At 55.2% G+C, this 22,308-nt stretch overlaps 6 protein-coding genes across 6 annotated transcripts; 3 read left to right on the top strand and 3 right to left on the bottom strand.

Moving 5' to 3' along the window:
* Positions 1-130: 130 nt before the first annotated feature.
* On the top strand, positions 131-1,814 carry ASPBRDRAFT_30612 (MFS transporter; the record flags this gene model as incomplete). Its single annotated transcript, XM_067622797.1, has 4 exons — positions 131-283; positions 354-716; positions 771-1,619; positions 1,683-1,814. 4 exons carry the CDS (start codon positions 131-133, stop codon positions 1,812-1,814), a joined length of 1,497 nt encoding a protein of 498 aa, XP_067478073.1.
* A 178-nt stretch (positions 1,815-1,992) lies between these two features.
* ASPBRDRAFT_592329 (nuclear transport factor 2 family protein) lies at positions 1,993-2,970 on the bottom strand. Its single transcript, XM_067628019.1, has 2 exons — positions 2,913-2,970; positions 1,993-2,858 (listed from the first exon to the last, which is right to left on the bottom strand). The coding sequence occupies exon 2, from the start codon at positions 2,800-2,802 to the stop codon at positions 2,326-2,328; it is 477 nt and encodes a 158-aa protein (XP_067478072.1). The 5' UTR covers positions 2,803-2,858; positions 2,913-2,970; the 3' UTR covers positions 1,993-2,325.
* Positions 2,971-3,805: 835 nt separating this feature from the next.
* ASPBRDRAFT_127674 (Zn(II)2Cys6 transcription factor domain-containing protein) lies at positions 3,806-5,059 on the top strand (the record flags this gene model as incomplete). The annotated part of the gene is made up of 1 exon (XM_067617995.1): positions 3,806-5,059. The coding sequence occupies one exon, from the start codon at positions 3,806-3,808 to the stop codon at positions 5,057-5,059; it is 1,254 nt and encodes a 417-aa protein (XP_067478071.1).
* Positions 5,060-5,425: 366 nt separating this feature from the next.
* On the bottom strand, positions 5,426-7,651 carry ASPBRDRAFT_153480 (cytochrome P450). Its single transcript, XM_067619367.1, has 8 exons — positions 7,528-7,651; positions 7,239-7,473; positions 7,136-7,179; positions 6,992-7,067; positions 6,756-6,941; positions 6,531-6,703; positions 5,955-6,454; positions 5,426-5,873 (listed from the first exon to the last, which is right to left on the bottom strand). The coding sequence occupies exons 1-8, from the start codon at positions 7,615-7,617 to the stop codon at positions 5,624-5,626; spliced, it is 1,554 nt and encodes a 517-aa protein (XP_067478070.1). The 5' UTR covers positions 7,618-7,651; the 3' UTR covers positions 5,426-5,623.
* Positions 7,652-8,078: 427 nt separating this feature from the next.
* Positions 8,079-20,181, top strand: ASPBRDRAFT_126737 (uncharacterized protein; the record flags this gene model as incomplete). Its single annotated transcript, XM_067617892.1, has 6 exons — positions 8,079-8,718; positions 8,780-9,418; positions 9,481-12,405; positions 12,463-14,635; positions 14,695-17,210; positions 17,267-20,181. The coding sequence occupies 6 exons, from the start codon at positions 8,079-8,081 to the stop codon at positions 20,179-20,181; spliced, it is 11,808 nt and encodes a 3,935-aa protein (XP_067478069.1).
* Positions 20,182-20,559: 378 nt separating this feature from the next.
* Positions 20,560-22,209, bottom strand: ASPBRDRAFT_43677 (FAD-dependent oxidoreductase). The gene has a single exon (XM_067625042.1). The coding sequence runs from the start codon at positions 21,880-21,882 to the stop codon at positions 20,668-20,670; it is 1,215 nt and encodes a 404-aa protein (XP_067478068.1). The 5' UTR covers positions 21,883-22,209; the 3' UTR covers positions 20,560-20,667.
* Positions 22,210-22,308: the final 99 nt, after the last annotated feature.

The following is a 22,308-nucleotide window of genomic DNA, read 5'->3' as shown; positions in this document are numbered from 1 at the left end:
CGAAGCTGGAGGTGTCAGGCAACTATCCCCTGTCTTTGTAAGTCGTTGTTTCTGTCGATATTGATTGCAGAATGGATTGTGCTGAAGACTCCTCTCCAATTGCCATTGAATCTATTCGTGAGGGCCGAGAATGCAGTCTGAGAGCAGGTCCGTCCAGGAGGGCCGAGTTTGGTCCTCCAGCTCCAGATCTGAAGAAGCCTTAGCTGAAGACCCGGAGGCAGAGAAGGGCCAGACAGCCAAACACACTCCCCAGACAATTGGCTGGGATGGCGACGATGATCCGGTAAGGCCTGACTGATAGAACTTCTTCCCCAGCTATGGTCAATAGTTAATCAATTTTGTTTACACCCCAGGATAACCCTCGAAACTTCACCACCGCCAGAAAGATCTACATCACCGCGAACCTGGCCATCTTAACCTGCCTCTCTACCTTTGCCTCTTCCATTCTCAGCCCTGCCAGTCTCCACCTGATGACAGAATTTGGGATCTCGAAAGAGGTATCCATCCTAGCTACTTCGCTATTCGTGCTGGGATACGCCTTCGGACCCTTGGCTTTTGGGCCAGCCTCCGAGGTCCTTGGGCGCAAATATCCGCTCAGTCTGGGCATGACCATCTTTGGCATTTTTGCCATCCCAGTTGCAGTCGCTAAGAATGTGGCCACCATATTCATCTGTCGCTTCCTTTGTGGTGTATTTGGAGCAGCTCCGTTAGCAATCGTGAGTCTGTGCCCCCTTAGAAGCAGAAACACAATACACTAAGACGAATCTCAGGCAGGAGGATCCCTCGCCGACCTCTACGACCCGCTCTTCCGTGGCATCGCCGTCGCAGGATTCGCCAGCGCGACCTTTCTAGGCCCCGTCCTAGGCCCGCTGGTCGGGGGCTTCGTGACCATGAACCCCCATCTTGGCTGGCGCTGGACGCAATGGCTCGTCGTGATCCTCAGCCTGTCCTTCAGCCTCCTCTACTTCCTCACCGTGCCTGAAACCTACAGCGCCGTCCTCCTCACGCGGCGCGCACATAAACGCGGTCTCCACGACGCCCTCCCCCCGCGCCCGAAGATGACCCTCCAGACGATTGGACGCGTGTACATCTTCAAACCATTCCTCATGCTCTCCCAAGAGCCCATCCTCGCCCTGATCACCCTCTACATGGGCTTCATCTACGGGTTCCTGTATCTCTGCTTCGAAGCCTACCCGATCACCTTCGAACAGCACCGCGGGTGGAACCTAGGCGTCGGGGCACTGCCCTTCCTGGCCATCACCGTCGGGGTGCTGGTCGGTGTAGTGATCATCATCGTGCACACCAAGACCCGAATGCAGCGCAAGCTGCAGCTCCACGGGGAAGACGTGCCCGAGGAACGACTCGTGCCCATGATGGTCGGCAGTGTGCTGCTACCGATCGGGATGTTCTGGTTCGGGTGGACGTCGAACCCGCACATTATCTGGGTGCCCCAGGTAGTCGCCGGCGGATTCATGGGCTGTGGGATTCTTTTGATTTTCCTACAGGGCTTGAACTACGTGATTGATGTGTACAAGATGAATGCGAACTCGGCTATCTCGGCTAATGCCATGTTTCGGGGTCTGCTGGGCGCCGGGTTTCCTTTGTTTGCTACGTATATGGTATGTCCTTCGTCTTCCCAATCCATTCGCAGGTTGACTAATTTACTTTTTCTTACTATCTAGTTCAATAATCTAGGAGTGCCATGGGCAATGTCCCTTCTTGGATTCTTGTCTACGGCACTCGTACCGGTCCCGTTTCTGTTCTATATTTATGGGGCTAAGATTCGGAAGTGGAGCAAGTTCAGTCCTTACTAGGGGGACTGCAGCGAATTTAATCATGCAACGTTGGGGGGATAGATTGCTCGTGTCAATATGATTTAGTCAAGTGCAGATTAGGCTAAAAGATAGCGAATGGCAAATGTTGGATAGCGCAGGAGGTTTTCCGGGCAGGGTCCAAATATCTAGTAACTACTCCGTATGTAGGGCAATTACCCCATTAGGCCAAGCCGGGTGCAGCCGGTCCCACTATCTCTATATGGACTGTGACATATAGCTGTAGGGCATGGCGCCATCGAGGTTCTTTTGTCTTACTTTGGCTGGATACCCGATTTCTACTGGTTCATTTCTCATACCCCCTGGCAAAGACCCTTATGCGGGAGACCTGAAATGGAAATAGCAGACGACTAACGGCGGCCCCGACCGAAGTGCTAACGCAATGTAATACGTAGGGCGACATGTGGATTTTCTATGAATCCTGTTATTATCGACCTAGTTACAGCTTTCATCCACTCATATCCTAGCCTCTGCCACGAGAAAAACATCCCGTCTAGTTCCCCGTCATCACCCCCCAATCACCCTCCGTCCACACCAATTTCATCTTCCACAGCTTGATCTTCCACAACCCATTCGCATCCGCAGGATCCTTGGCCACGTCGATCGAGTACAGCGCCCCGCTCGTCAGCCGGGTGGTGTCGGGCTGGTTCCCCTGGCCCGCGCGGAAGTGCTGGGCCAGAGCCGAGGCAGTCACGGTGGCGGTCGTGCTGCTCTCCGAGGGGAGGTTGATGCGCACGTTGCTCAGGAAGTGGGTGGTGTCCAGCTTGGAAACGTTGTCCCAGCTGCCAGACTTGATGGCGGCGCGGCCCTCCATCACGCTGCCGTTGAAGTCGAAGTTGGCGTCCTCGAAGAAGGCGGACTCGAAGAGGGCGAGGTCGTTGGCGTCGAAGGAGAGGACGGCGCGGTAGACCGGGTCCACGACGGCCTCGCGGAGGGGGAGGGCAGGAAGGGTGGTTGGAGTGAAGGACATGGCTCTGGATGGAGGCTAAACTCTGGTAGATAGGATTGATTTGGCTGCCTGTGATTCTGTTTCACTTTGCTTGGCTTTGACTTGGCTTGATTGTGGGAGGGCTTATATACCATTATCCTAATGGGACCACCGACGGAGATCCAGACCAGGCTGTAGTGGGAGAACAAAGAGGCCGGAGACCGAAAATGAAGCCCGAGTCTCCTTCGGTCGAGGATGTAAAGTCCGTGGCTAATCTCCGCAGCCCTAGCCGGCGGGGACGGGCCGCTGTGCCATCTCGCCACCATGACATGCTGCCAAATCCCTCGTTATCCCCAAAATCGGCAAATGCGCAAGAGTATAAAAGCTCCTTTAGGAACTGATGCTCCATGCTTGAGCGTAAGCCTTGCCCAGCGCTTGGCACATTGCTTGTCTCTTCTTGGCGTCGTGCCGTGCCGATCCCGACCCGCTGAAGCGAGGCATTCCCCTCGGCCGATGGAGTATATCGGTTTCCCTCATGCCAAGATGGGGAATGAGAGTTGCTTCATCGGCAACCCCTCACCTTGCAATGAGGGGAACTAGAATGAGGGGAATGAAAAGGGTCCAGGTGAGGAGAAGGACAAATAACCAGCAGTCCAGAAATAGGTTGGTGCCTGCGCAATGACCGTCCATCTCCGGATGTCAAGTTCAATTGGGAAAGTACGGGCTTCTGGGACTACAAGTCCGATGCACCTTTTCGCTATGAAACGAGCCGTGGGTGCAGATACGCCACCATGATACGGTCCCCGGTCGAGGCTGTGCTCCGGTCCAGACCAATGTCTCACATTATTGAGGCTGAAGGGTTCGGTTGAGGAGGAAATGAGTGTGAAGGATTGTGATCGTGGTCGACCGATGCGGGACGATGTGCTGCTGGAAATTCCCCTCTTCTTTGGAGTAGCATGGACTGATAGTGAGCGAAACACTGGTTGAAGTAATATAAGAATGACTAGTGACAACATGATGGCAGCAAAAGAGGAGATCTGCCAAAATGCAACAGTCCGCTGCACTTCCTAAACGTTTATCCTGCGATCGCTGCTACGGGCAGAAACTGCGGTGTCCGCGCCCAAGTACGAGTGACGATCCTAGCTGCATTCGATGTCTCCGTCAAAAGGTGCAATGTGTCTATAGCACTGCTTTGCCCAAGGGTCGGCCCCGTGCTGCAGCCCGTGCAGGAGCAGGAGCTGCAGCTGGGCCAGGAGCTACCACTAGTATAGCTACTACGACGACTACTGCTTCGTCTATCTCAGATACTGTGCCTTCCATTTTCTCCGCGGAAGACCTGGCCTCATTTCCCGGTCTATCCACTTCAGCTTGGCCTCCAGACGCAACTTGGGAGGATAATTTCAGCTTCCCATCACCCCATGTTGTGCCGCAGCCACCACCTCTTGATCCCACACCTCCCCCTAGTTCATCCTCAGCGCCGAATTCAGAATACCCTGAAATCTGCATTAGGCAGCTCTCGGATCTAGCCACGCGTCTTCACGCCGTCTACCAAACCACACGAGCCCTGTCTGATCATCCTCTCATTACCAATGCCGCCTTTGAAGCTGTTACCACACTCTTTGATGCCCCCTCGTCACCTCCCAGCGCTACCAACTCCACTACCACCAACCTCCGCGAAACATTCACATCCTCCCATTACCTCCTAGAAACCATCTCCCATCTCCTCTGGACCTCACCCTCCAACAATCCATCACCTGCCCCCGCTTTAGCAGCAGACGATACAGTGATATACCACTTCACCATAGCCTGCTACACTCTTCTCCTCCTCATCTATGCTACCCTCCTCACCGCCCTCCACCGCGATGCCCTAACTCACGCCCAACCATCATTGTCGACAACCACTAGCACTACCGGCCATGACAATACCAGCACATGGTGCTCTTCCCCCTCCCTCGTCCAACTTCGTCTCGTCCTCCTCTTCCATGTGATCTCCTATTTCCTGGATCGTCTCCAGCAAATGGTCAGGATGTATACCGCCGAGTTTGAAAAGCAGCCCACCAGCAGCACTACCACTACAACCGGGAGACGACTACCAGCCAGCGGGAGATGGAGCGAGGAAGTAGAGGAACAGATGATGGTTGAAGACCCTTGGGAGCAGTATATACCGCCCCCGCCTCCTCCCACCTCTCCCTCATCCTCTCTGGGTTCGATCTCTGAGTTAGAGACCCGGGCGCGGTCGGCGCTGATGCAGTTGCGACTGTCGTTGGTGGCTGCTCCTGGTGGTTTTATCAATATCTAGAGTGTGTTTCTGCTATGGTCGATTTATAAATTTCTCTAAAGTAAGAATACACGATTGATGCCTGTTTCGTAGATTTTGTTGGAGTTATATTAGTCTTGGGCTTACCTGGGTAGAGTTAGAAATTAAACATTGATATCAACAAAGACAGGACTTAGATAGCCTTTTGCTTCGTGATGAATGGAAACGTTCTTGACTTTGCAAAGAAATATGCTTGACTTCAACTGTCTTCTTAAATTTCAATTCATTCGATAACCAATCCACCCATGACTTGGATACTGGGACGAAAGACGTGCCCTGTTTATCTACATCTCAAAGGAATGTATTACAGAGTGTAGTAGAGAGCCTCTTGAGAAGTCGGGGGTAATCCAGCCAAGTAACTCAATTAGCCTGCCTTCAACTTTATGTCTCAATCATCCTGTCTGGGATCTTAGTAAGAGGAAAGTGATCATATATCTAAGTTCCTATATAGCGCTCAATATTCCACGAGTAAAATCACGAATGTTTAGAAGGCTGGTATGCTCCCTCTTCCCATTTACCATTCATCATCTGTGAAATCCCCTGAAATCAACCAACCACCCTCTCCCTCACCCGCACTCTCAACTCAGGCTTCTGCCACAGCCTCATCACACGACACCGCTGCATCCAATCCCGACTCACCTCCTCATCCAACTCCATCTCAAACGACCAGACCATCTTCGCGAGAATCAGCCGCATCTCCGCATATGCCAGATTCCTCCCGAGACAGCTGCGAGGCCCGAAGCTGAATGGCTGGAACGCGGCGCGCTTGTCGTTGATGTATTTTTCGTCTCCGAGCCTATATCATTTCATAATACAAATAAGATTAGTACATCACTACCTTTCACACAGAGTGTAAGGAAAGGAAGGGATAACTAACCACCGCTCGGGAACCCAACTATCCGGATCCCTAAAATTCCTCTCCGAATGATACGCCGCATAATGACTAACGGAGATAATCGTCCCCTCGGACATCCAATACCCACTCACCATTTCGCCACCCTTGGGTACCCGACGGATGAATCCCACGGGAATGGGCGGGAAGAAGCGGAGTGCTTCGGCGATGACGGCGTTGAGGTAGGGTGTGCGTTTGGCGACTGCCTCTAGGGTGATGGAGTCGTAAGTGGGGAATTCTGAGCGGATCTCGTGTTGAAGGGTGTGAAGGACGCGGGGGTGCGTGAGGAGGAGGTAGGTCGCTCCGCTGAGTAGGGTGGCGGTGGTTTCGGAGCCTGCGGTTGTCATTAGGGTTGCGTTGGAGTCGATCTCGGCTCGAGTGAGCTTGACCCCCCGGGTGTCGTTGTTGGCGAGGATGTGTGTCATGAAGTCGGGTCGGGGGGTGGTGGTGTTGATTCGTTTGGTTACTTGGGTGGAGACCCATGTCTGGATTGCCTCTGGCTTGTTAGTATTGAGGGTGTTATTGGGATGTTTGCGAGGATGGCGAGGGAGAGGAGTGTACCGCGTATTCCTTTCTTTTCTGGATGAGGTCTTTATCGACTATGAGGTTGCCGAGGAAGCGGAGCCATGGGTAGTAGGCGAGAATGTAGATCATCCGAAGGGACTTGAGAGATTCGAAGAGCAGGGCGACGTATTTGTGCGTCGAGAGGTCTTGGAGGCAGCCAAAGGGCTCCCCTGCAGTTCATCAGAATGATTATGACTACAGGTGCCAGTGAGAGAATCATACCGAAGAGAAGATCGGCAATCACATCAAAGGTCGTCCAATTGTACCATTTCACCATGTCCACCGGCTCATCTTTGGCGGATGTTACTTCCTTGAGTCGATCGATGAGTTGATTCACATAACGCTGGACTAGTGGCTCTTGGCCCATGAGCGCCTTGTCGCTGAAGGCATGAGCTAGCACACGGCGGCCTAGCCAGGGGTAAGCAGCCTGGATTAAACAGATAAGGAGATATACACACCTCGAGAGTGGTCCTCATCATTCGCTTGCAAGATGGACGGCGCCCCATTGCTTGGAGTCACGTACCACACTGGGTCCTATTGATGTTGGCCGATATGCTTCTACTGATTCTGGCCCAGGATGGGAGATAGGCTGAATAGCTTACCTTGGACATATTCAAATGCCCTTTCATTTTTCCCGTCCGAAATCCTGTAGACAAAAAATAAGCCCCTGATATACTTCATTTTGATGATCTGAGGGAGACCTACCATAGATATCGGGAAACGCCGTCTCACCACAAATGAGTGATACCTCGTTGGGCGAGATGCGCACCACTTCCCCGTACTTCTGGTGCAGAGTGACAGAATTCTGAACAGTTGTGCCGGCAAGCAAATGTCTCGCGTAAGGGATCATGGAAACTGCGTTCAGACGAGGTCCGGGGATATGGCGGAGGGGGTCTAGACAGAGAGCGTAGATCACCTTGCTGATGAGGTAGATGAAGGTCTTCAAGAGGTGAGTTAATGGATTTGCTCATGCCAGATGGAAGGACCGACGTACCAATCCGGCACCGATCCCTAGGATGACTTGCGGTGTTACCAGCCATTCTGCTTTCCTGGCTATGTCCATGGCTAACGTGCTTATTGCCATTTTGGTTCAAGTCGAAAAGTGGGATACTTCAGCGCTAGAGACCGAGTTCAGTCGAAAGGGTATATATTCGGACCACTCAAGTATTCCCTCGCCGAATATTCAACGTGTATACTGGAATGATGAAGCGAACTAACAAACTCACTCATTGTTTGTAACAATTAGCGCACTGCTAATTTCGGTGGTTTGTCCAAGTTGCAAGTTATCGGAGATCGGTGGTTAAGTCTAATACAAGCACGTTATCGATAATGGCCGAATTGTTAACCGTTAATCTCCGGTGCATCGACTAGGGCTCGAACTCTACGGATCCCGACGGGCGATCAATCGGCGATTTAGTAGACGTCCAAGATAGAAAGAATATCAGTAACAAACCAGGCTTAACATGTATCGAACCTTCCAGATAATAAAGCACACATCCAGGACAGGAGTACCAGTCAACCATTGCAACCGCACAACACACAACCATGGCTCCTCATCCACAACCCGAACCCATCGCCATCGTCGGCAGCAGCTGCCGCTTCCCTGGCAGTTCTAGCTCTCCATCTCGCCTCTGGCAGCTCCTGTCCAACCCGCAGGATGTCTCGAAAGAGATCCCAGACGACCGCTTCGAGCTGCAAGGGTTCTACCACCCCAAGGGCGCCCACCATGGGACGACCAATGTGCAGCGCGCCTACATGCTGGACGAGGACGTGCGCATCTTCGACGCCGGCTTCTTCAACATCAGCCCCAATGAGGCCGACTCCATGGATCCGCAACAGCGGCTGCTCATGGAGGTCGTCTACGAGGCGCTCGAATCCGGAGGCCATCCCTTGGAGGGGCTGCGAGGCTCCGACACGGCGGTCTTTGTTGGGACCATGTCGGTCGATTATAACGATATCCTCATTCGGGATCTGGAGAGCACCCCGACTTACTTCTCGACTGGTACCTCGCGTGCGATCCTCGCCAATCGTATCTCTTACTGCTTTGATTGGCATGGGCCGTCGATGACCATTGACACGGCATGCTCGTCGAGTATGGTTGCTTTGCATCAGAGTGTGCAGGCGTTGCGGGCTGGTGAGGCGCGGGTCGCTGTTGCAGGAGGCACGGAGTTGTTGTTAGGGCCTGGTATGTATCCACCTTAATAGATCTGGGCGTAACCAGCGGCAATGGCTAACATCGTATACAGAGCAATTCGTGGGAGAAAGCAAGATGAACCTTCTCTCACCAACCGGGCGATCGCGCATGTGGGACGCCGATGCTGACGGCTATGCACGCGGCGACGGCATCGCGGCCGTCATCTTAAAGCGTCTGAGTGATGCCATCGCCGATGGAGATCACATCGAGAGTATTATCCGCGACACCGGAGTCAACCAAGACGGCAAGTCTACTGGGCTGACGGTCCCCAGCTCTGAGGCCCAAGCAGCCCTCATCCGCAGCACATATGCCCGGGCAGGCCTTGACCTCAGCAATCCCGACGACTGGCCGCAATTCTTCGAAGCGCATGGCACGGGCACCAAAGTTGGCGATCCTCGTGAAGCTGCTGCCATTAGTGGCTGTTTTGGTAGTCAGCCCATTCACGGCAATCCTCTGTATGTCGGCTCGATTAAAACGATCATTGGCCATACTGAGGGGACGGCCGGGCTGGCCGGTGTGTTGAAGGCGTCGTTGGCCATTCAACATGGTGTGATACCGCCCAATATGTTGCTCAACAGGTTGAATCCGGATGTAGAGCAGTACTACACCAATCTGCATATCCCAACCTCTCCGATACAGTGGCCAGTCTTACCGACGGGAGTGCCGCGGCGGGCCAGTGTCAATAGCTTCGGTATGTTTCTTCCCTTAGGGAACTTTATAGGTTGTCATTACTCTTAACTAATCGTCGAACAGGGTTTGGAGGTACAAATGGCCATGCAATCATTGAGGCATACGAGCCGACGGTAAATAAAATCGACGATGAACAGCAGCAGCAGTCAGTAGTACCAGTGACTCCATTCGTCTTCTCGGCTACAACGGAGGAGAGCTTAGTCGCTCTCCTTCAATCGTACTCGGACTATCTACAAATAAATTCAGCCATCGACCTGCACAGCCTCGCCTGGACACTACAATCTCGCCGGTCAGCCTTTGCGTTCAAGACTGCCGTGGCTGCCTCCAGCATAGATGGTCTTGTCTCCCGTCTGGAAAGCAAAGTAACCCAAGCAAAGAGTACACCACCCACTCCAACCGGCGTGCGCTCAACCCCAGCGACTCCGCACCTGCTCGGTGTCTTCACTGGCCAGGGAGCACAGTGGCCAACAATGGGCGCCTGCTTGATCCAACTCTCCGCTACCGTGCGTGCAAAATTAGAGCAACTGGACCACTCCCTCGCAACGCTGCCGGAAGCTGACCGTCCCTCCTGGCGGATCGCGGATCAGCTCCTAGCTCCAAAGGGAGAATCTCGCCTCAGCGAGGCCGCCCTCTCCCAACCTCTGTGCACCGCAGTGCAAGTGGTCCTCGTCGATCTCTTGCGCAGCGCAGGAATCACCTTCGACGCAGTGGTCGGCCACTCCTCCGGCGAGATTGGCGCAGCCTATGCGGCCGGCTTCATCTCCGCCGCCGACGCCATTCGCATCGCCTACTACCGTGGCGTGCACGCCAAACTAGCACATGGACAGACAGGCCAAAAGGGCGCGATGCTGGCAGTCGGAACCTCCTGGGAAGACGCCCAGGAACTGATCGACCTGCCCGCGTTCGAGGGTAAAATTCGCATCGCGGCGCATAACTCCGCCGCAAGCTTGACGCTGTCCGGCGACGCCGATGCCATTGCCCATGCCAAACGCGTCTTTGATGAGGAGAAGAAGTTCGCACGGCTGTTGCTAGTGGACACAGCGTATCACTCCCATCATATGCTTCCGTGCAGTGGGCCATATATTGACTCCCTGCGGGCGTGTCGGATTCAGGTGAACAAGGCCCGCGATTCTTCGTGCACCTGGTTCTCGAGTGTACGGGCCGATGGCAAGCCTATGACGGCGGGCGACGAGCTGCAGGATGTCTACTGGAGTGACAATATGGTCAACGCGGTCTTGTTTGCCGATGCGGTCAAACGTGCCGCCGCCAACGAGACTCTTAACTTGGCCATTGAGGTGGGGCCTCATCCGGCACTGAAGGGCCCAGCACAGCAGAACGTCTCCGATGTGCGCCCTTCCTCCCCACTTCCGTACACCGGCCTACTCAGTCGAGGGAGTAGCGATGTCGAGGCGTTTTCCGATGCTCTGGGCTTTGTGTGGACGTACCTTGGCCCGGGCACGGTGGACTTCCAGTCCTATACGCAGCTGGTGACCCCAGCAGCGCCAGCGCCAAAGCTTCTCCCCGGGCTGCCTTCTTATCCGTTCAGCCGCGATCGAGTCCATTGGCATGAGTCTCGCCGAGCGAAGAAGATGCGACAACGCGGTGCTGCCTTCCATGAGCTCCTCGGTGTGCCATCCCCAGACAACACCGACCAGGACCTCCGCTGGACCAACTTCCTCAAAACCAGCGAGATCCCTTGGTTGGATGGGCATAAGCTCCAAGGGCAAACCGTCTTCCCTGCGGCAGGCTATGTGGCTATGGCGCTGGAGGCTGGCAAATGTCTGGCCGGGGATCAAAGTGTGCAGGTGCTGGAAGTCCGCAACCTGACCATCGATCGTGCCATCACCTTCGACGACGGGGCAGGGTTCGCCGTTGAGACTCTGGTGGCTTTGACTGGGATCAGTCCGAGGAGCGCAGCAACAAAGAGCAGCAGCAGCAGCAGCCAGATGGCCGACTTCGCGGTGTACGCGTGTCCAAATACGGGGTCGCTGGGTATGGAGCTGGTCTCAAAGGGCCAAGTGCATATTGTCTACGGCACACCATCCTTCTCAGTCCTCGCCTCTAGTCCTCTGGATGACTCGAACATGACTGCCATCGACCGTGAGCAGTTCTACTCTACCCTTTCCAGCTTAGGGTATGGCTACAACGGCCCCTTCCAGACGTTGGCCGAGACGAAACGGCGATTGGGCCAGGCGTCTGCCACCGTAGCCACGTACGCGTACTCAGATGACGAGCGGCCCTTGATTGTCCATCCGACTATGCTGGACGTGGCTTTCCAGGCCTCCTTCCTGGCACAGACCAGCCCCGGCGACGAGCAGCTGTGGTCCCTCCATGTGCCGACCTCCATCAAGTGCGTCCGCGTCAACCCCGAGCTGTCGGCCTCGCTGCCCCTGGCCTCGGTAGAGCTGCCTTTATCAGCTGTGCTGCATGAGCCGGAGTCCATATCGCTCCACAGCAGCGTGGATGTCTTCGCCGAGAACAAGCACGAGACCCTGCTGCAGGTGGAAGGGCTGGTTATGAAGCCGTTCTCCCCTGCGACGGCTGCCGACGATCGTCCTATGTTCTCCACCATGGAGTATGGTCTCGCGGTACCCGATGCGGCTGTCGCTACGGGACATGAGCACCCAACTGAGAAGGAGGTCGTGCTGGCGGGGGTTTGCGATAGGGTGGCGTATTACTATTTGCGCGCTTGGGAAGAAAAGGCGGGTGCTGAAAAGTTGATTGCAGGTGGACACTCATCGGTGACAAAAGCGTGGATCGGCGATGGGGAAAAGGATATCCAGTCGTTGATCAGCCAGTATCCCGAGAGCCTCGACTTGCAGCTCCTTGCCACTCTAGGAGACAGCTTCTCGGCTGAGACCCTAGCTCAGGCTCTCCTCGATGAATGCTTCACTCGCGGTATAGGCTTTGCTCGCGCGAGCACTGGCCTGGCACGGACGGTGCAGCAGATGTCTCATCGTTATCCACATGCGAAGATTGTCGAGATTGGTACAGATCACCCTATCTTCCCCGCTGATGAAGTTGAAATGCTAATAATCGTATCAGGCGCTGGACGCGGTCATGTTACCGAGTCTGTGCTCAGTGCCATCGGCAACGCCTATTCGTCCTATACATTTACCGACACCTCCGATGACATGTTCGGCACAGTGGCTGAGGTTCTCCAGGCCCACGGCGAGAATATCGACTACAAGGTCTTCAATCCAGCCAAGGCTCCGTCCGCGCAAGGGTTCACGGAACATTCGTATGATGTTGCCATTCTCCCGAACAGCCTCTATACAAGCTCGTCTCTTCTCATAGCGCTAGAAAATATCCGGCGTCTGCTGAAGCCCGGCGGCTATCTTGTGGCCTCAGCAATCACGCACGAGCCCATTCGGATCCAGGCCCTGCTGGCCGGCGTCTCGCTATCATCAGACGGTCCGAGAGCATCTACCTCAGCCTGGCACAGCGCATTGCGTAAGGCTGGGTTCTCCGGTATCGACACGATCAGCGCTGAGGCAAATAGACAAGTGTGGCCCGTCTCCGTCCTCACGGCGCAGGCAATCAATGACCGCACCCAGCTGCTGCGGAAACCACTGTCCTCCATCAAGGGTGGATTCCATCTGCATGAATTGGTCATCCTCGCAGGCACGTCGTGGGAGAGCTCCCGTCTGGCAGAGGAGATCTCCGACCTGGCGGAGCGATTCTGCGACAAGGTCACGGTCCTCAAGGAGCTCCCGACCGACGACGACGAGATCTCACCCATGGCGACCTTCATATCGCTGCTGGATCTGAGTGAACCCGTGTTCGAGGGGCTGAACGAGGAGAAGATAGAGGGACTGAAGTGTCTGTTCGAGCTATCCAAGAATATCCTTTGGGTTACCCATAACGCGCGGGCAGGGAACCCGTATCATTATGCGAGCATTGGATTCGGACGCTCGATCGCCTACGAGATGCCGCATTTGACGTTGCAGTTCTTGGATCTGGACGAGGTGGAGGACGTCGTTGCAAGCTCAAGGCTGATCACGGAGAGCGTCGTGCGTCTTGCGGCGTTGGTCGAGTGGGAGGACAAGGAGATGCTGTGGTCCATAGAGCCGGAGTTGTACGTTGAGAAGGGTCAGGTCCTGGTGCCCCGGATTCGGCCCAACGATGAACAGAATGCTCGGATCAATTCGCTTCGACGACCTGTAAGCGAGGTTATTGATCCTCGTCAGGGAACGGTGGGGGTTATTTCTCAGGCTGGTGACGGGGAGTCCTTGATTTTGCGCAAGGAGCCTTGGGATAGTAGTCCCCTGGCTGTGCAGATAAGACAGTCCACGTTGCATGCTCTCGCTGTTGTAGATGGATCAATGCTTTTTGTCGGCATTGGCAAGCAGGAGGCAACAGGCGAGACGGTCATTACATTGTCGGACACGAATGCCTCTCGCAGCGTTCCCTTGGTCTCGCTTCCTATTGATATTGCTGATCTCGACCAGAGCGCTGGGCTTCTGGCTTCGACAGCCAACCACCTTCTTGCTGGATCAATTCTGGCTTCTATCCCCGCCAACGGCCATCTGCTCGTGCATGAACCGGGCCCTGATGGCGCGCTGGCTTCAGTCTTGGCTGCCCAGGCTGCGGAGAAGAACGTCCGAGTGACTTTCAGTACCAGCAGTGCTACCACCGGAGATGCGACGTGGATCAAACTGAACCCCTGGACACCGGAGCACATGCTCAAGCAGCAATTGCCAGCGGGAATAACGCATTTCACTGACCTTGGGTCTCCGGAGAGTCAGATCAGGAAATACCTGCCTTTGGGATGCAGGATCATCAGTGTGCATGATCTGACTCGTGCTCAAGCTACCAATCATTCTTCCGGTAACGACAGAATTGCTCTTCTTGAAGCTCTCAAGGGAGCCGCAAATAAGGCAATAGCAGCTACTGCAACAGCCCCGAAACCCATAGCCATTCTTCCTAGCCAGATCAGAGACCCAGAGCTTCCGTCTTCTCCCGCCAGCATCATTGACTGGACGGTCGAGGCCACTGTACCAGCTGAGGTGCACCCTCTCGACGCGACTCGCTTCTTCTCGCGAGATCGAACGTACCTCCTGGTTGGTTTAGCCGGCCAGCTGGGTCAGTCGATCTGCGAGTGGATGGCTCGCCATGGGGCTGGCACAGTCTGCTTGACCAGCAGAACTGCGAAGGCCGACCCAGAGTGGCAGGCCGCCATGCAGAAGCTCGGCACGACGGTTCGATTTGATGTCCTGTAAGCACTTCCCTCTTACCCTAATCCACCCTCCAGCATGCACAACTAACAGCGTACAGGGATGTAACGAAGAAGGAGCAGGTAGAACAGCTTGTCTCCGAGCTCGGCACCACTTGTCCCCTCATCGCCGGCGTCATCAACGGTGCAGCAGTCTTCAACGACATGCTCTTCTCGGAGATGTCCCTCGAGGTGATGGAGCGTGTCACGCAGCCGAAAGTCATCGGAACCAAGAATCTGAACGAAGTCTTCGGGACCACACCCCTGGATTTCTTCGTCGTGCTCTCCTCGCTTACCTCGGTGATTGGCAACAGCGGCCAAACCAATTACACTGCCGCCAACGCGTACATGACCGGCCTGGTGAGCGAGCGACGCAGCCGGGGACTTGCCGGATCGTCGCTAGAGATTGGCCGGGTGGCGGGCATTGGGTATATGGAACGAGCAGGCGACATTGCGCGCGAGCAGCTGATTCGGTTCGGATTCATGGCGATCTCGGAGACAGACCTCCATCAATTGCTAGCTGAAGCAATCCATGCTGGAGCGCCAAGCTCGGCTCTGGCGCCGGTGATCACTACGGGGTGTCGGACGGCGCACGATGACGAGGAGGCCCCCGTGGCCTGGTTCCATGATCCGCGGTTCTCGCATAAGGTGATCGAGGCCCGTGGGCAAGGGGCTGCGAGTGAGGGCAAGAAGAGCGCCCTGCCGGTTCAGGAGCAGTTAGCGCAGGCGACGAGCAAGGAGGAGGCGCTCAGGATCCTCAAGGATTGCTTCGCGGCCAAGTTGGCATTGATCTCGCGACTCAGCGATGATCAAGTCGGCCACACCGTTCCGCTCGTGGAACTGGGGATTGACTCCTTGGTGGCTGTCGAGGTTCGGGGTTGGTTTCTCAAGGAGCTCAAGACTGATATGCCTGTTCTGAAGGTGTTGGGAGGTGGCTCAGTGGCCGATCTCTGCCAGCAGGCTTTGGACAAGCTTCCAGAGACTCTCCTGCCAAATCTAGGAGGGTCTGTTGCTGCACCCCCTGCGACAGTGTCGAAGCCAGCAACTGCTCCTCCTGCACCCAAGAGCGAAGACTCCAGTGCCTCGTCCGCGGGGCCTTCGTCAGGAAGTCGATCTCCCTTGGAGACTCCGTCCACACCCCCAGTAGAAGAGGAGTCAAAGCAAGTCAACTTGTCGGAGGCAGCGGAGAGAGCAGCCCTGTTTCAGGAGGGAAAGCAGCCCGATTCTCCTGCGTATGTGAAGAGCGAGCTCATATCGTTCGCTCAGTCGCGCTTCTGGTTCCTGCGTCTGCTCATCGAAGACCAGACCACCTTCAACGTCTGTTTCTATTATCGTATCACCGGCAATCTCCGCGTGGGAGACCTCGAGCGTGCCGTGCGTCTCGTCACCAACCGCCATGAGTCCCTGCGAACGTGCTTTGTGGCCGATGAGAAGGAAGCAGACCTCGCACATCAGAAGGTCCTCCGTCAGTCGGTCGTCCGGTTGGAGCGAAAGAAGATCGACCGGATTGAAGAACTGCACGCGGAGTATGCTGCTATGAAGACTATCCCCTTCGACATCGCCAGTGGGAAGGTGCTGCGTCTCATCCTCTTGACCTTGTCACCCACGGAGAACTACCTTCTCTTCAACTACCACCACATTCTGATGGACGGTGTCAGTCTTCAGAACTTCTTGTCGGATCTGGAGAAAGCATACCAACGTCAGCCTCTCGGGCCGCCGCCTCGCCAGCTGCCGGATTTCTCTCGTAGCCAACGGGCTGCATTCGATCAGGGCAAGATGAACGAGGAGATCACCTACTGGCGCCAGGTATTCCCTGACGGCCACCACCCGGTCTTGCCATTGTTGCCTATGGCCACGCTGAGCACACGTGCCCCCATGAAAGCCTTCAATGTGAACCAGGTCCAGTACCGCCTGCCAAAGACCTTGGTGAACCAAGTCAAGGAGCGCGCCAAAGCCCATCGATCTACAACCTTCCACTTCTACCTCACTGTCTTCCGGGCGATGCTCTTCCGCTTCACCGAGGCAGAGGACCTGACCATCGGAATTGCCGATGCCAACCGCAACGACAGTGATGTGATGGGCACCATTGGTCTCCTGCTGAATCTTCTTACCCTGCGGTTCCAGAACGAGTCAACCCAGCCCTTCGGGGACTGCCTCGCAGAATCTCGGGACAAGGCCTACGAGGCGCTGCATCATTCGCGCGTCCCGTTCGATGTGCTTCTGAAGGAGCTCAACGTGCCCCGTTCAGCCTCGTACAGTCCGTTCTTCCAGGCTTTCTTTGATTATCGTCAAGGCCACCAGGAGAAGCAGCAGTTTGGCAACACGGAACTGGAGATGGTGGAGCTTCATCCGGGACGGACGGCGTATGACATGACTCTGGATATCACGGATAGCGCGGACAGTGCGCTCATCCTCTTCCGGACTCAGGCTGGGCTGTATGATCCGACGGCTACACAGTTGTTGCTCGATACTTATGTCCATCTTTTGGAAGCTTTTGCTGATAACACTTCCTTGGCTCTGGGAGAGGTGTCTTTGTTTAGTAATGAGCAACGGAAACGCGCAGTGGATGTTGGGCGCGGTGAGTTAAAACCAGACTACAAATGCGTCCAAAACCATTACTAATTGACCCCTTAGGGCTGGATCTCAAATCAACATGGCCAGAAACCCTCCCCCTTCGCATTGACCAGATCGCTGCTACCAACAGGGACCGGATTGCTCTCAAGGATGGCCACGGACGGATCCTCACCTACGCCGTCATGATTAACCGCATCGAGGCCATTGCCGAGGAACTGCAGAACGCGGGCGTTCAGGAAGGTCATCGCGTCCTGGTATTCGAGGATGCCACGGCAGACTGGCCCTGCTCAATGCTTGCCATCATGCGTCTAGGGGCCGTCTATGTTCCGCTGGACCTGCGAAACCCTCTGCCGCGCCTGGCTGATGTCGCCGCCAACTGCGAACCCGGAGCCATCCTGGTGGACAACACCACAGCCAAGGATATTGACCAGGTGAATGTAACCCAGGCCAAAGTGATCAATGTCTTACGCGTCAGTGTGAAGCCTACCAAACGAGTACGCAATGTCTCGCGGGGTGACGCAGTAGCCGCCATCTTGTACACGAGTGGATCAACCGGTAAACCCAAGGGGATTGTAGTCAAACATTCCGGTCTGCGCAACGAGATTGAGGGATACACGACCCAGTGGGGATTGCGCGCAGAACGCACCCTCCAGCAGAGTGCCTTCACCTTCAACCATTCCTCGGATCAGATCTACACGGGTCTGACCAACGGTGGGACTGTGTACATCGTTCCGTGGAGCAAGCGCGGAGACCCGATTGAAGTCAGCCAGATCATCCAGGAAGAAGGCATCACGTACACCAAGGCCACCCCAGCAGAGTACGCCCTGTGGCTGGATTATGGGAATGCCAACCTGCGCAAAGCGACGAACTGGCGCTTTGGCTTTGGAGGGGGTGATTCACTGACCCCAACGCTTCTGCAGCAACTGGCAGCACTGGACCTGCCGCAACTGCGCTTCTTTAACTCGTATGGGCCTACGGAGATCTCCATCTCGTCCACTAAGATGGAAATCGCGTACCGCGAGAAACAGCCTGAGGGTCGCATCCCCTGTGGATATTCGCTGCCGAACTATGCAGCTTACATCCTGGATGAGCAGCAAAGACCCGTGCCTGTTGGCATGCCTGGGGAACTGTGGATTGGCGGTGCAGGGGTGTCGCTGGGGTATCTGAACAATCCTGAGCTGACTGACTATCACTTCCACTCAGATCCGTATGCCACTCCGGCGTATGTCGCCCAGGGCTGGACACGCATGTATCGGACCGGAGACATTGCGCACTTGCAGGCTGACGGAGCCCTGGTATTCCACAGCCGAGTCGCCGGTGACGCACAAGTCAAGATCCGCGGACTGCGCATTGAGCTGGGTGACATTGAGAGCAACATCGTCAAGGCCTCCGACGGGGCTCTGCGTGAAGCGGCGGTGACTCTTCGCGAAGGCGATCCTCCTCTGCTGGTGGCTCATGTCGTCTTTGCCCCGAACCATACGATCACGAACACGGAGGCTTTCCTCGACCATCTCTTGCAGCATCTGCCTGTCCCGCAGTACATGGTTCCTGTCATGGCCATTCCCCTCGACCGCATGCCGTTGAGCAACCATTCCAAGGTTGACCGGAAGGCCCTCAAAGCCCTCCCTCTGCCGCGACGACGCACCGTGTCCTCCGAGGCAGATGTCCTCAGCGAGACAATGCTTCAACTGCGTCGCGTATGGGAAGAGGTCCTCCACACGGAGGAACTCGGCCTGCAGATTGTCCCATCGACCAGCTTCTTTACCATCGGGGGGAATTCCCTTCTCGTCGTCCGCCTACAATCCCGCATTCGACACCTATTCAACGTGACGGTGCGGCTGGTCGACCTCCTCGAAGCCAGCAGCCTCAGCGCCATGGCCAAACTGATTGAAGAAAGCACTACAGTCGACGCAATCGACTGGAAACGCGAATCAGCACTTCCACCTGACGTGACAGCACTCTCTCCCTCCATTACCCTCGCCCAACATCCCCTCAAAGCCACCGGCTCCGTGATCCTGATCACCGGCGCTGCAGGCTTCCTGGGCAAACACATCCTGACCGAACTGATCTCCAACCCTAACATCCAGCAAATCCACTGTATTGGCCTGCGCGAAAAGACCCCCGGCACACCACGCACCCTCGCCGTATCCTCCGAAAAGATCATCACCCATGCAGGGGACCTCTCCGACCCATACCTCGGCCTGTCCGAATCCACCTTCGCCAGGTTGGCCCAAGAAGTCGACTCAATCTTGCACATGGGCGCCGTCCGCTCCTTCTGGGATAACTACCACCTCCTGCGTGCAAGTAACGTCCTTCCCACGCGGGAACTCGTCAAACTCGCTGCTCCACGCCAGATCCCAATCCACTATATCTCCACAGCGGGCGTCCTCCCCGCCAATGCAGCAGACACAGACAGTGTAGTCGCAGCGGAGTCCGTCGCTGCCCATCCGCCCCCGACAGACGGATCCCAGGGATACATCGCCACCCGCTGGGTCTGCGAACAGCTGCTTCACGCTGCCACAACACAGCTGCATATTCCGACTACCATCCATCGCTTTGTTCCTGCTCCTCCGGGGGAAGAATCCACCCTCCCAGCTTTGCAGCACTTCCTCACCTTCATCGACTCCCTCTCCTTGAAACCTGATTTTCGCGGCACAAAGGGTCATTTCGAGATGATTCCCGTGCATGACGCGGCGGGCTCCCTGGCTAGTGCCTTGTTCCAGGGACCTGGGGTACACTCCGTGGCGGAGGATAAGAACTCGGCTTCTCCTCGCTTCGTGCACCACGAGTGTCCGGTGCGGATTGACATCGGGGAGATGGAGCGGTTCATGCAGCAGGAGAGGGGAGATACCTCGCTGCCGGCGATCCCGCTGCTCAAGTGGATTGGGCAGATGAAGCGCAGTGGGTTGGAGTATTTCGTCACGAGTCAGGTGTTGTTCATGGGAGATGGGGAGGAGTTGGAGTCGAGACGGTGATGGCTGTGCTTTGTTGTTGGTGGGTCGTATTGACGTTGAATATAGTTTGATTTATACTTGTGTAAGCATATGTCCAGTTTGTATTAACGGAGTTTGAAGGTTTGGATAGTCACATTTTGTTTAGCATAGTTGATAAATGATGGATCTATACCATGACATGCTCTCTCTCTATATATGTCTCTTTTTCAGCTAGTGTCTCTATCCTCGCGATATTGTAGAATTATTATCCTTACAACACATATTTATGTTCGAAATAAAAAAGAATTAGCTTTAATTATCTATAAGCAGTTGTCTATCACTATATCAACTAGTGATGTCCTCAAATTTCATGCTTCTATACCGTAGATCTAAGGAGCCTTACACACGGTTTAGAAAGCTTGTGTGCTGCACAGCCTTAGTCAGCATTCATTAATTCTCAACTAACTTAGGCTCAGGTTATTTCCATCCTCAAGACATCACAAACAAACACCATCTTGACTTATCAGGCTACACCAACTCAACACTCTCACACTCCTCCAGCGGCCTCAGATTGAACGCCTTATACCCGCCCTGCCAACTCAACCCGACCCTTTCGCGCGCATACTGCCTCATCTCCTCCTCATACCTCGCAACAACATCCCTTCCACCATCCTTCGCCTCGACAATCCTCTCCACAAGCAGCGCCGCATCCCTCAACGCCGTATTCACCCCCTGCCCCCCAGTCGGCGGCATAACATGAACGGCATCTCCAAGCAGCGTAACCCTGGAATTACTCTCCCACGCCGGCAAATCCGGCCTCACAGACGCCATCCGCAACGTTGAAGTCTGCTCCACATCCTGCTCCTCCAGCAACACCCTCACCGACGGATGCCAATCCTTCGACAACTCCAGCGACAACTTCGCCGACTCCTCTCCACTCAACCCGAGAACAAGCTTCTCATCCGGCAAATCCACAAAAGACCGATGCACCAGTAACACCCAATACACATAATCGTCCGGCAACTTGACCAATCCTCCCTCAACTTCCCCCTTGGGCATCCTCATCGGCTCAAACAACAACGTCTTCGGCGCCTCCGCTCTCAGATCCTTCGCAAGCGACATCCCGCTCCTCGCCAACTCATTCATCCGCCGCTCCAGATCCCCGGAGATACTTGTCTTCCCATAAATCATCCTCATCCCCGTATCCACAAACGGATACCACGGCACCAGCTGCCTCCGGACGCGGGACCTCGCTCCATCCGCACCAACGAGCAACCCTCCCTCCGCGGAACTCCCATCGGCGAAGTGTGCAACTACACAGTCCTCCCGAACCTCATACCTCGTGAACCGTTTCCCGAACTGCACATTCTCCTCCCCCAGACCCTGCAACAGGACCTCGCGCATCGTGCCCCGATCCACCGTGTACGGTCTAGCTCCGTGAATCCCCACCGGTGGACCACCACCACCAGCGGGGAGAGCCTCTCCGGTCAATGCATCGAATCGGACACCCACGCCTGGGAAACCATCGTCCAGGGCAGCGGTGTTTTCAAACAAAGACCATATTTCGGGGACGAGCAGGGTGCGTAGATCTTCTTGCGATACGCGAAGTCGGTAGCCTTGTGCGCGGAAGTCTTGCTTCGCGTCCCGTTCGAAGATCGTGAATGGGATGTTGTGCTTGCGCAGGCCTTGGGCGAGGGCGAGGCCGCCGAGGCCGCCGCCGGCGATGAGGATGCGGTTGGACATGATTTTAGTCGACTAGTAGGGATTGTAAGTGTAGATATTAATGAGTAGAGATGTAGTGATAGACAAAGTAGATATCATTGTAGGTACACCAACGATCTATATATCCCATAGATCTGATTTAGCGTCGGGGGTTCTTCCCGCCCGACTCGCCGATGAAGCTTAACCGGGGCTATGGCTCCGATTGACCGTCTTACTGTGCTAGGCGCCCATGATCCTTTAATCTGTCTAAAGCGGTATGACCTAACGCCGACATACATAGATAGATATCTTCCCATAGGAATCTAATACAGAAGAGTGGAGTATCCCGAAAGAAAAATAGTTTGCAGATACCCAACAGACCGTGAGGTAGATACATGCTAAATCGCTCATATCACGCTATCTATGCCGTGTAGGTAGGTAATTGCGGATCCAATCCACACTGTACTG

The sequence above is a fragment of the Aspergillus brasiliensis genome, assembly GCF_001889945.1.
Source record: "Aspergillus brasiliensis CBS 101740 unplaced genomic scaffold ASPBRscaffold_7, whole genome shotgun sequence".
Taxonomy (NCBI): Eukaryota; Fungi; Ascomycota; class Eurotiomycetes; order Eurotiales; family Aspergillaceae; genus Aspergillus; species Aspergillus brasiliensis.
This window is presented reverse-complemented; position numbering and strand designations above follow the sequence as displayed.

Coding starts and splice junctions, on each gene's coding strand:
- ASPBRDRAFT_592329 (XM_067628019.1), bottom strand. CDS start 2,802: ATGTCCTTCACTCCAACCACCCTTCCTGCCCTCCCCCTCCGCGAGGCC.
- ASPBRDRAFT_153480 (XM_067619367.1), bottom strand. CDS start 7,617: ATGGCAATAAGCACGTTAGCCATGGACATAGCCAGGAAAGCAGAATGG. Junction 7,180..7,238: donor GGCGTTTCCCGATATCTATG/GTAGGTCTCCCT, acceptor TTTTGTCTACAG/GATTTCGGACGGGAAAAATG. Junction 5,874..5,954: donor AGTTGGGTTCCCGAGCGGTG/GTTAGTTATCCC, acceptor GAAATGATATAG/GCTCGGAGACGAAAAATACA.
- ASPBRDRAFT_43677 (XM_067625042.1), bottom strand. CDS start 21,882: ATGTCCAACCGCATCCTCATCGCCGGCGGCGGCCTCGGCGGCCTCGCC.